General features: G+C 28.2%; 1 protein-coding gene across 1 annotated transcript in view; it reads right to left on the bottom strand.

Moving 5' to 3' along the window:
* The window catches only part of LOC119603766 (dynein beta chain, ciliary), a gene marked incomplete at its 5' end in the record, with an annotated part of 56,926 nt that extends 46,007 nt beyond the window's left edge, over window positions 1–10,919 (bottom strand). The window contains 6 exons of the mRNA XM_037955933.1: window positions 360–637; window positions 2,270–2,402; window positions 2,435–2,502; window positions 2,566–2,866; window positions 2,930–3,574; window positions 10,831–10,919. Of these exons, the coding sequence (XP_037811861.1) occupies window positions 360–637; window positions 2,270–2,402; window positions 2,435–2,502; window positions 2,566–2,866; window positions 2,930–3,574; window positions 10,831–10,919 (1,514 nt within the window). The remainder of the gene's footprint in view (window positions 1–359; window positions 638–2,269; window positions 2,403–2,434; window positions 2,503–2,565; window positions 2,867–2,929; window positions 3,575–10,830) is intronic.
* Between the last annotated feature and the right edge of the window lie 686 nt (window positions 10,920–11,605).

The raw sequence follows: 11,605 nt of genomic DNA, 5'->3' as shown, positions 1-11,605 counted from the left end.
AGAATTTCAATGTGAGGTGACTTAACAAATTTAATTTTATTTGTATAAGTGCAACCTTCAGTAAGTTTACAGAGAGAAATGGGAGGGTAACAGTATAACAGTCACTAAATTGACCGAAATATAATTCTGATTTGTAAAGGAACAACATTTCTCGATGTACAAATGCATTGTATCCTCCAACTGTAGTGGTGCAGATTTATGGATATTTTATACATAAAATATTTCAGCCATTTTCTTCCCAGTGTATTCTCAAAAACTTATTCACGCATTAATTCATATTTTTTTGTTGCTCTGTACCTGCATTAACTTAATTCTATTGTATTTTTCTGTTTATTTCCAATTAACATACACTTACTTACAGTGTAGTTATTAAAGCATTCAATTCATTGCCAGCAAATACATCGCATCTTTTCATATAATTCTCCAACCACATCATGGCACCAGCTATAGTTGGAAAATTCATTTCCATTGGTATGGCTTCAACACCTTTATATTCAAATGCCAATAGCACTTCACTGACAATGGTTTCAATCAAAAGCAATTCTTCCTTCAATACGCTAAAGATGTGCGGTAAAATTACCATTAATTCGGTTTGAATGGTTTGTCGTTGCACGATATTGGCAAACATTGTTGTAAGCTAAATAAAAAAAAGAACGGAATTTTCTTTCGCACAACCATCCAACCAGGCATTCATGTCAACCATTATTACCACAAAAAGTAGGAACACACACATATGTACGTAAAAGGGAGAAAAAAATAATTGAAAAGAAATAAAAAAGAAGAGAAATGATTGAAAATTTCGGTTGAAAGTTGGTAAAAGGTTAAAAGACATTTTTGAATTGAAGAGTTTAAAGGATGTAAAGGTAGATGGTGACAAATGACATTGGTTAAGGAGAGAGGGCTGTGTATTAACAGTGGTTGGTCAGCGGAAGGAGAAATTTACAGATTTTAATCGATTTAACTGATGGTGTCAACAAATTCTAATTTTGAAATTAGTATCAGATTGAATCCAGTTCTATTTCTAGTTCCGTACTAGTTCCAATCTAGTTCAGTTCTAGTTCAGTTCTAGTTCAGTTCTAGTTCAGTTCTAGTTCAGTTCTAGTTCAGTTCTAGTTCAGTTCTAGTTCAGTTCTAGTTCAGTTCTAGTTCAGTTCTAGTTCAGTTCTAGTTCAGTTCTAGTTCAGTTCTAGTTCAGTTCTAGTTCAGTTCTAGTTCAGTTCTAGTTCAGTTCTAGTTCAGTTCTAGTTCAGTTCTAGTTCAGTTCTAGTTCAGTTCTAGTTCAGTTCTAGTTCAGTTCTAGTTCAGTTCTAGTTCAGTTCTAGTTCAGCTCTAGTTCAGTTCTAGTTCAGTTCTAGTTCAGTTCTAGTTCAGTTCTAGTTCAGTTCTAGTTCAGTTCTAGTTCAGTTCTAGTTCAGTTCTAGTTCAGTTCTAGTTCAGTTCTAGTTCAGTTCTAGTTCAGTTCTAGTTCAGTTCTAGTTCAGTTCTAGTTCAGTTCTAGTTCAGTTCTAAGTTAGTTCTAGTTCAGTTTCTAGTTCAGTTCTAGTTTCAGTTCTAGATTCAGTTCTAGTTCAGTTCTCGTGTTTCAGTCTAGTTCAGTTCTCTTCAGTTCTAGTTCAGTTCTAGTTCAAGTTCTAGTTCAGGTTCTAGTTCAGTTCTAGTTCAGTTCTAGTTCAGTTCTAGTTCAGTTTCTTAGTTCAGTTCTAGTTCAGTTCTAGTTCCAGTTCTAGCTTCAGTTCTAGTTCAGTTTCTAGTTCAGTTCTAGTTCAGTTCTTAGTTCAGTTCTAGTTCAGTTCTAGTTCAGTTCTAGTTCAGTCTAGTTCAGTTATAGTTTTCAGTTCTAGTTCCGTCTAGTTTCAGTTCTATTCAGTTCTAGTTCACGTTCTAGTTCAGTTTCTAGGTTCAGTTCTAGTTCAGTTCGTAGTTCAGTTCTAGTTTCAGTTTCGTTCAGTTCTGTTCAGTTCTAGTTCAGTCTAGTTTCAGTTCTATGTTCAGTTCCTAGTTCAGTTCTTAGTTCAGTTCTAGTTCAGTTAGTCAGTTCTAGTTTCAGTAGTTCAGTTCTAGTTCAGTTCTAGTTCAGTTCTAGTTCAGTTCTAGTTCAGTTCTAGTTCAGTCTAGTTCAGTTCTAGTTCAGTTCTAGTTCAGTTCTAGTTCAGTTCTAGTTCAGGTCTAGTTTGGTTCTAGTTCAGTTCTAGTTCATTCTAGTTCAGTTCTAGTTCAGTTCTAGTTCAGTTCAGCTATATAGTTAAACCTTTCAAACACACTATCTCACCTTTGCGAGTTGCTCCCAGTTGTGACAATCATTGTAGGCTTGCTGCAATATGGTGGCTAATTTTTTCTCTAATACATGCATGCGTTGGAAAAAAATAATCTGTTTCTCTTTTAAAGGTTTGTCTTTTAATGTGGTTGTAAGTAAAGTTTCGTAGCGGCAACTGATGGTGATTGACCCAAATCGATTTCCAGTTTAGTCCAGTCCTCAAACAGTAGTTTGAATTCCGAGTGTATCTGAAAAAGTTACAAAGGGAACAAATAAAATAATTAAAATAATAAAAAATGTATATTTTTTACCTGACGTATTCTATCGGTTAACATTTTACCACGACTGCCACCAATTTCCAATTTCTCTAAACTTTGAAAAGTAACAGCAGCTTCAAATATTGTTTGTAATTCCAACAGTTGTTCCAGGAAACCATTAAAAGCTAAACCAAAAACATCTTCATTGGAAAAACGCCACAACTGCTGTAACTCCATCGATGGGGGAGAAAATGGCAAAGAATCTGCTGGAGCAGGACTTGAAACCAAAGGAGGCAAAGCTGGTAATATAGTTTGATTACTGGTATACTTTGTTTTATACTCCAAAAGTTTGGATCTGGTAAAAATCATAAATATTAAAACACAATTTATGTTTTATAATAATCAGAATCCAACTCACTTAAACATTTCCAAAATTTCTATGGTTCTGCAGATCTTCAAAAGACCCTCATCGGCTTCAGTATGAAAGAGTGTAGAAACCTCTAAATCTTCTGCTGCCCTACGTACCATTAAATTACAAATACAACGCAATAGCACCGTCATACGTTGAGTAGTGCGATAATGACGAGCGTTAGACCATATTAAATGGATAACATGCACCAAGGGAGCAATTAATTCCTGGGCATTACAGAAATTTACCGCATTAAAAGTGGCCGTTTGGCGCAATAATGGCTGCAGCCATAAGGTTATGTCCTTGGATTCTTGCCAGGCAAAAATAAGTCGCTTGAAAATTTTCATAAATGGTAGATAGTAGGCAGAATCTATGGATTCTAATATAAATGCTAGAGTTTTGTGAGAGCTTTCTCTTAATTGATTGTAGATGTTTTGTAAATTTTGCTGACGATTTAACCAGAAATGTATTTCTTGCTGTGGCGTTGTGACTGTTACAATAGAAGATTTCATTGCTCTGGCTGCTGCCGGCGTGTTGGAACTGTGGACACAATCTGATTTCTCTTGTATAATTTCATGTATCTGTGTTGTCCAATTGATAAACATTTCTTCGAGCAGCGAGCGAAATTTTGTCTCTAAGGCGGACTCAAGGTTTCTAGAAAAATATTTTTATGATTTTTATTAAAAATTTGTATTTTTTTATTAAAACACTAAATTGAACTGAACTATAACTTAATTTGAAATCAACTCACAGGACGACTAGCATTTATTCATTATTTGTTTTTGTATAGTTTCTTCATTAAAAAAACATGAGCGAAAATACAATCATCCTAAACCTAAAAGTATTTGTCCTTCAAATATTAATTAGCTGAAAATAACCATTAATAAAAACTAAAAAAACAAGGCTGAATTAAGCCTTAAATAAAACATTTGAAAATGTCAACTAATTGAAAGAAAGTCAAATTTTTAATTAATAATTAACACTATGACAACCGAACAAATTTAAATGATTAATACTAAATTACCTATTTAATACCCAGCAATATACTCTTTCATCTTTAAAATTAAAAATCTGCCATAATTAATTCCTTAAAATATTTCCTCTACTCTTAGTGTTAATAAGGTTAATAATAATTTGTTTGAATGTTTGAAAATTTTAAGCCACTCAATTGTTTGTAGAAATTGCGTATAAAAGTTGTTGCAAAACTATAAATAACTAACTTTTTCTTTATGAAAAGAAATTTTTGTTCAGTCAACTATTTTCGTCTTCTAGTTTCGTATGAAATATTTTTTATTTATTTAGTATTGCACAAAATATTGTACTATACTGTAATGTTGTAAATAAAGTAAACGCTCATTAGAACGTCCTTAAAGTTTTGATTCGCTTACTCACACACACACATACACATTTAATTTTTGTAGTTTTAAAGTTTTTTGTTGACGTTAAAAATTTTGTTGTTTGCAACAGCTAATTAACGCACTAGTAGCAGTCAAAACTTTAAGTACTTAGTAGACGTAGCAAGTAGTTTGCTGTATTACTTACTGCTTCTATATTAGTTACAGCATAATGAGCTGCAAATATAAACTAAATTAGAAATTTTTGCAACAACAGAGTTGGCTAAATGTAAATTGTTAGTGTTTATTTAGAAAAAAACTTAATATTTAATTATTATTTTAATAAGGTAAAAATTTATTAAATTTATTAGTGAAATTTAATATACATATATTATAATTTTGAACAATTTATTAAACTTGACATTGTTGCTAATGGTTCTATGAAACATAAACTTATAATGAATGACCTTGAGAGTAATTAGAGCCTAAAATATTTCACATTAAATTATTAACTAAAATTGCAACTTCATTTTTTACCTAATGGTTTAGTACCTTTGCCATTCTATTTTCGTTGTATTTCAGTTCTAGTTCAGTTTAGTTCAGTTTTAGTTCAGTTTTAGTTTAGGCTTAGTTCAGCTCTAGTTCAGTTCTAGTTCAGTTCTAGTTCAGTTCTAGTTCAGTTCTAGTCAGTTCTAGTTCAGTTCTAGTTCAGTTCTAGTTCAGTTCTAGTTCAGTTCTAGTTCTAGTTCTAGTTCTAGTTCAGTTCTAGTTCAGTTCTAGTTCAGTTCTAGTTCATTCTAGTTCAGTTCTAGTTCAGTTCTAGTTCAGTTCTAGTTCAGTTCTAGTTCAGTTCTAGTTCAGTTCTAGTTCAGTTCTAGTTCAGTTCTAGTTCAGTTCTAGTTCAGTTCTAGTTCAGTTCTAGTTCAGTTCTAGTTCAGTTCTAGTTCAGTTCTAGTTCAGTTCTAGTTCAGTTCTAGTTCAGTTCTAGTTCAGTTCTAGTTCAGTTCTAGTTCAGTTCTAGTTCAGTTCTAGTTCAGTTCTAGTTCAGTTCTAGTTCAGTTCTAGTTCAGTTCTAGTTCAGTTCTAGTTCAGTTCTAGTTCAGTTCTAGTCAGTTCTAGTTAAGTTCTAGTTCAGTTCTAGTTCAGTTTTTTTCTATTTTCTTTCAGTTAGTTCTAGCTTCTAGTTAGTTCAGTTTTCTAGTTCAGTTCTAGTTCAGTTCTAGTTCAGTTCTAGTTCAGTTCTAGTTCAGTTCTAGTTCAGTTTAGTTCAGTTCTAGTTCAGTTCTAGTTCAGTTTCTAGTTCAGTTCTAGTTCAGTTCTAGTTCAGTTCTAGTTCAGTTCTAGTTCAGTTCTAGTTCAGTTCTAGTTCAGTTCTAGTTCAGTTCTAGTTCAGTTCTAGTTCAGTTCTAGTTCAGTTCTAGTTCAGTTCTAGTTCAGTTCTAGTTCAGTTCTAGTTCAGTTCTAGTTCAGTTCTAGTTCAGTTCTAGTTCAGTTCTAGTTCAGTTCTAGTTCAGTTCTAGTTCAGTTCTAGTTCAGTTCTAGTTCAGTTCTAGTTCAGTTCTAGTTCAGTTCTAGTTCAGTTCTAGTTCAGTTCTAGTTCAGTTCTAGTTCAGTTCTAGTTCAGTTCTAGTTCAGTTCTAGTTCAGTTCTAGTTCAGTTCTAGTTCAGTTCTAGTTCAGTTCTAGTTCAGTTCTAGTTCAGTTCTAGTTCAGTTCTAGTTCAGTTCTAGTTCAGTTCTAGTTCAGTTCTAGTTCAGTTCTAGTTCAGTTCTAGTTCAGTTCTAGTTCAGTTCTAGTTCAGTTCTAGTTCAGTTCTAGTTCAGTTCTAGTTCAGTTCTAGTTCAGTTCTAGTTCAGTTCTAGTTCAGTTCTAGTTCAGTTCTAGTTCAGTTCTAGTTCAGTTCTAGTTTCAGTTCTAGTTCAGTTCTAGTTCAGTTCTAGTTCAGTTCTAGTTCAGTTCTAGTTCAGTTCTAGTTCAGTTCTAGTTCAGTTCTAGTTCAGTTCTAGTTCAGTTCTAGTTCAGTTCTAGTTCAGTTCTAGTTCAGTTCTAGTTCAGTTATTCTAGTTCTAGTTCAGTTCTAGTTCAGTTCTAGTTCAGTTCTAGTTCAGTTCTAGTTCAGTTCTAGTTCAGTATTAGTTCTAGTTCATTCTAGTTTCAGTTCTAGTTCAGTTCTAGTTCAGTTCTAGTTCAGTTCTAGTTCAGTTCTAGTTCAGTTCTAGTTCAGTTCTAGTTCAGTTCTAGTTCAGTTCTAGTTCAGTTCTAGTTCAGTTCTAGTTCAGTTCTAGTTCAGTTCTAGTTCAGTTCTAGTTCAGTTCTAGTTCAGTTCTAGTTCAGTTCTAGTTCAGTCTAGTTCAGTTCTAGTTCAGTTCTAGTTCAGTTCTAGTTCAGTTCTAGTTCTAGTTCAGTTCTAGTTCAGTTCTAGTGCAGTTCTAGTTCAGTTCTTGTTCAGTTTTTGCCCTGTTCTAGTTCGGTTCTAATGGAAAAATAGCACAAAAATAACCTTCTTTTACTTTTGAGTGGAATTCATTTGTACTTTGTCCACTTCTTGTTGTATAGTATAAAAATTTACTTTCAGCATTACATACATACGTATTATGTAAGTATATAAATGGAATTTTAATTCTATGTGATGTGTTATTCTGTGCTTAATTTAATTCGAAGCCATTACTTTGAGGATTTTTTCCACTGTTTCTTCACCATAACGACAAAGTTTTTATCTTTACGATTGAAAAGCAATTGAATACTCTAGAATATTTTAATTTATTCTCGCTTTTTTTGGATTTAACAAAAAAATGGTAAAAATAGAAAATCAGCACTTGTCCGCCTAAATTTATGCTCGTTTAACAATTGTAACTTTTGCTATAGATCCTATTATTATGTTTTCATTTTACAAGTGAAAATTCTTAATAACTAATGAATAACGAAAGACAAAAGAGCAAGAAAAAAATATACTTATTCTGCCAAAAACTATTTACTACAAATGAACACTCCATTGATTGACCCCATTTAAGCCACATTTTACAGTTGGTTTTTTATGGTCTTGTTCCTAATTTTCTCTTCCTTGTTTTAAAAACATTTATTTGATTTCTTTTTTTTTAACATTTCCAAATATTTAAGGAAGTAAAGGAAAAAAATTATGTTAAATATTTCTACAAGTTTATTCATTTTATTTCAAAAACTCTTTAGAAAATGTTACGAAAAAGAATTGAAGATGTAAAGTATGTTTAAGTGTATAAAATTCATAAGAATATAGAGATACTTTTGCAATTATACTTGTAAAGAATAGAGTGTTGGAGTGGCTGCAAATATAATGGAATACTTAAATACTGCTTATTTTATATACATACATATAGAAAATACTTGTGTACATAAAATGTAAAAGACCTTTACAAGTTATTCAAAATAGTCTTAAAACTATAAATTCTTGGCCAATTTGTACGCATTTACATTGTTCTTGTATATTGGTAAATTGGTTGATGTGGGTGTTCATAAAAAACCTGCAAAGCATGGAACCAAAGCCTTGTTAACGAATCTATTAAAACTCTGTACTCGTATAAAAATAATCGAAAAAATTTTTTACTCTCAATGTTATTATGCATTTGTTATTATATGCTATTAACTGATGAAGCATTCATTGGCCAACATTGTCTTTTACTGGTTTAATCACTAGCGTATGGTGGTCAATTAATGGTGTTTTCCAGATATTTATTTTAAATTGGGCTATGAACCAACGCCTGAATCAGGCAGCAGTAAGACTGCAGGGTTTATATTTTAAAGTATGAATTTTGTTTTGGGTGCTTCATTTCTTGCACGTTTTATAAAATGCTCTTGTTAACCATAAACACTTTTGTGTTCATTCGTTTATTTTTAGTTCTTATTGGAGTACGAGTACAATATTTAAATACGTTTTCAAGGATTTATGTAGTTTTTCTCCTTCTATTGAAATGTATGTATGGATATGTACTTAGTCAAGTATTACCGAAATGCCTAGAAATTTATTGGCTCTTTCGAGTTAAATTTAACCATTAAACGTATCTTGAAAACAGAAAAAAAGAAAATTTATCGAAAATTTTCTAAAAAATGAAGAAAATTAAAAATTTTACGTAAAAGAGGAAAATTTGTCTAAGTTTTCTTTAAGAGATGAAATTTTATTGAGAATTTTCTATAAAGGAAGTAAATTGATTGAAAGTTTCCTATAAAAAAAACATCGTTTATCGAACATTTTCTTTAATAAAATGTTTCTAAAATTTTCTGTTAAAAAGAAAATTTATCGAAATTTTTCTGTAAAAAAACTTATGGAAAATTTTCTATAAAAAGAAAATTTATGGAAAATTTTCTATAAAAAGAAAATTTATGGAAAATTTTCTATAAAAAGAGAATTTATCGAAAATTTTCTATAAAAAGAAAATTTATCGAAAACTATCTAAAAAGAGAAAATTTATCGAAAACTATCTATAAAAGAAAATTTATCGAAAACTATCTATAAAAAGAAAATTTATCGAAAACTATCTATAAAAAGAATATTTATCGAAGATTATCTATAAAACGAAAATTTATCGAAAACTATCTACAAAAAGAAAATTTATCGAAAACTATCTATAAAAAGAAAATTTATCGAAAATTATCTATAAAAAGAAAATTTATCAAAAACTATCTATAAAAAGAAAATTTATCGAAAACTATCTATAAAAAGAAAATTTATCGAAAACTATCTATAAAAAGAAAATTTATCGAAAACTATCTATAAAAAGAAAATTTATCGGAAACTATCTATAAAAAGAAAGTTTATTGAAAATTTTCTATAAAAAGAAAATTTATTGAAAATTTTCTATAAAAAGAAAATTTATTGAAAATTTTCTATAAAAAGAAAATTTATTGAAAATTTTCTATAAAAATAAAATTTATTGAAAATTTTCTATAAAAATAAAATTTATCGAAAATTTTCTATTAAAAGAAAATTTATCGAAAATTTTCTATAAAAAGAAAATTTATCGAAAATTTTCTATAAAAAGAAAATTTATCGAAAATTTTCTATAAAAAGAAAATTTATCGAAAATTTTCTATAAAAAGAAATTTTTCTATAAAAAGAAAATTTATCGAAAATTTCTTTAAAAAGAAAATTTATAGAAAATTTTCTATTAAAAAATTTATCAAAATTTCCCTATATAATGAAAATTGATCGAAAATTTATCGAAAACTATCTATAAAAAGAATATTTATCGAAGATTATCTATAAAACGAAAATTTATCGAAAACTATCTACAAAAAGAAAATTTATCGAAAACTATCTATAAAAAGAAAATTTATCGAAAATTATCTATAAAAAGAAAATTTATCAAAAACTATCTATAAAAAGAAAATTTATCGAAAACTATCTATAAAAAGAAAATTTATCGAAAACTATCTATAAAAAGAAAATTTATCGAAAACTATCTATAAAAAGAAAATTTATCGGAAACTATCTATAAAAAGAAAGTTTATTGAAAATTTTCTATAAAAAGAAAATTTATTGAAAATTTTCTATAAAAAGAAAATTTATTGAAAATTTTCTATAAAAGAAAATTTATTGAAAATTTTCTATAAAAATAAAATTTATCGAAAATTTTCTATTAAAAGAAAATTTATCGAAAATTTTCTATAAAAAGAAAATTTATCGAAAATTTTCTATAAAAAGAAAATTTATCGAAAATTTTCTATAAAAAGAAAATTTATCGAAAATTTTCTATAAAAAGAAATTTTTCTATAAAAAGAAAATTTATCGAAAATTTCTTTAAAAATAAAATTTATAGAAAATTTTCTATTAAAAAATTTATCAAAATTTCCCTATATAATGAAAATTGATCGATATTTTTTTATTAAAACAGAAAATTTAGCAAAAAGTTTCTAAAAACCAAAATTTATAGAAAATTAAAAAAAAGAAAAAAATATATATATCAAAAGATTTCTATAAAAAAGGAAAATTCATCGAAAATTTTCTATAAAATTCATCGATAATTTTATATAAAATTTATTCAAAATAGAAGAAAATTTATCGAAAATATTCATAAAAAGCAAAATTGTTTGAAGACAATTTTTCTATACAAAGAAAATTTATTGAAAATGTTCTATAAGACAATTATCGAAAACAATTTATCAAAAATGATCTACAAAAAGGAAATTTAAAGAAAATTTTCTATATAAATAAATTTTATTGAAAATGTTATATAGAAATGAAATTTACTGCCAATTTTCTTTAGAAAAAAAATTAACGAAATTTTTATATAGAAAGAAATTTTATTGAAAATTTTCTATAAAAAGAAAATTTAAAAAGAATTTCCTATAAATTAAAATTTACTTTGTAAGGTTAACAAACACGTTTTTAACTAAAGTTTTCATAGAAATCTTTTGAGTTGTTTTGTTTTCTGAAAGGTACTTAAATAGTTATTTTTTCTTTCTTTAAGTATAAATAATACCAAGTTTAATATGTATATCACCTTTTGTTTGCAAGTCAAAAAATCGAATAATAGAAAAAAATAAAATTGTTTTAAAAGAGGCAACTACACGACCACATCACCAGCTCTCTAGAAAAAGTACTTACCCTTGTTTAATATGACTTGCAACTTGTTCAATGACTGTTGGCGAAACTAATAACGATAAAATTGTTCGATTGTTGGTTTTGCCTTTAATCTGTAATAATAAAAAAATGAACAAAATTAAAGAAAACACAAGTTGTGTAGTAGTAGTAGTAGAGGATAAACCTAAAAATAATAAGAAACCAATAGATAAGCACTTGTTGTAATAAGTAATAAAGACTAGACAGACAATGGTTTTTAGATGAGCAACATGACCAAGCAACTTAGTACACCTACTGACAACCTAAAATATACATAAGTACCTGGGCTAAATTACACTTAAACTTGAGGAAAAATATTGTTTTATTTACAAAAATTAAAATACTTTATTTATTAAGGTACATACATACAATTAACGATTTTGCCAAATTAGTTTGTAATGTGTTCTTGTTATCTAAACTTTTATTATTTTTTTTGAGTGTATTTCAATTTTTGTTTTGTTATTATAACCTTTATCCTAACAATAATAATGAGTTTTTGTTGTTATTTGTAAAATACTCTTAAGTTTCAATATTGTTATTAAATTCAATAAATTTTGTAATAAAAATACAAAACGTACAAGAAATTATTGTTGTGAAAATATTTGCCCATATTGCAAAAATAATAATAATGTTAATCTTTTAAAATGTATATTTATACCTTTTTTTGTTGGCTAAATATATATGTATATCTTAGGATTATTATAAAATATTATAAAAAAGGCTAAATAAAATAGAGGTGAACAATTTCGGAGAAGACGTG

This window comes from Lucilia sericata, unplaced genomic scaffold (assembly GCF_015586225.1).
Source record: "Lucilia sericata isolate MDLA Ls3-8-SP2 unplaced genomic scaffold, ASM1558622v1 Contig000335F_arrow, whole genome shotgun sequence".
Lineage (NCBI taxonomy): Eukaryota > Metazoa > Arthropoda > Insecta > Diptera > Calliphoridae > Lucilia > Lucilia sericata.
This window is presented reverse-complemented; position numbering and strand designations above follow the sequence as displayed.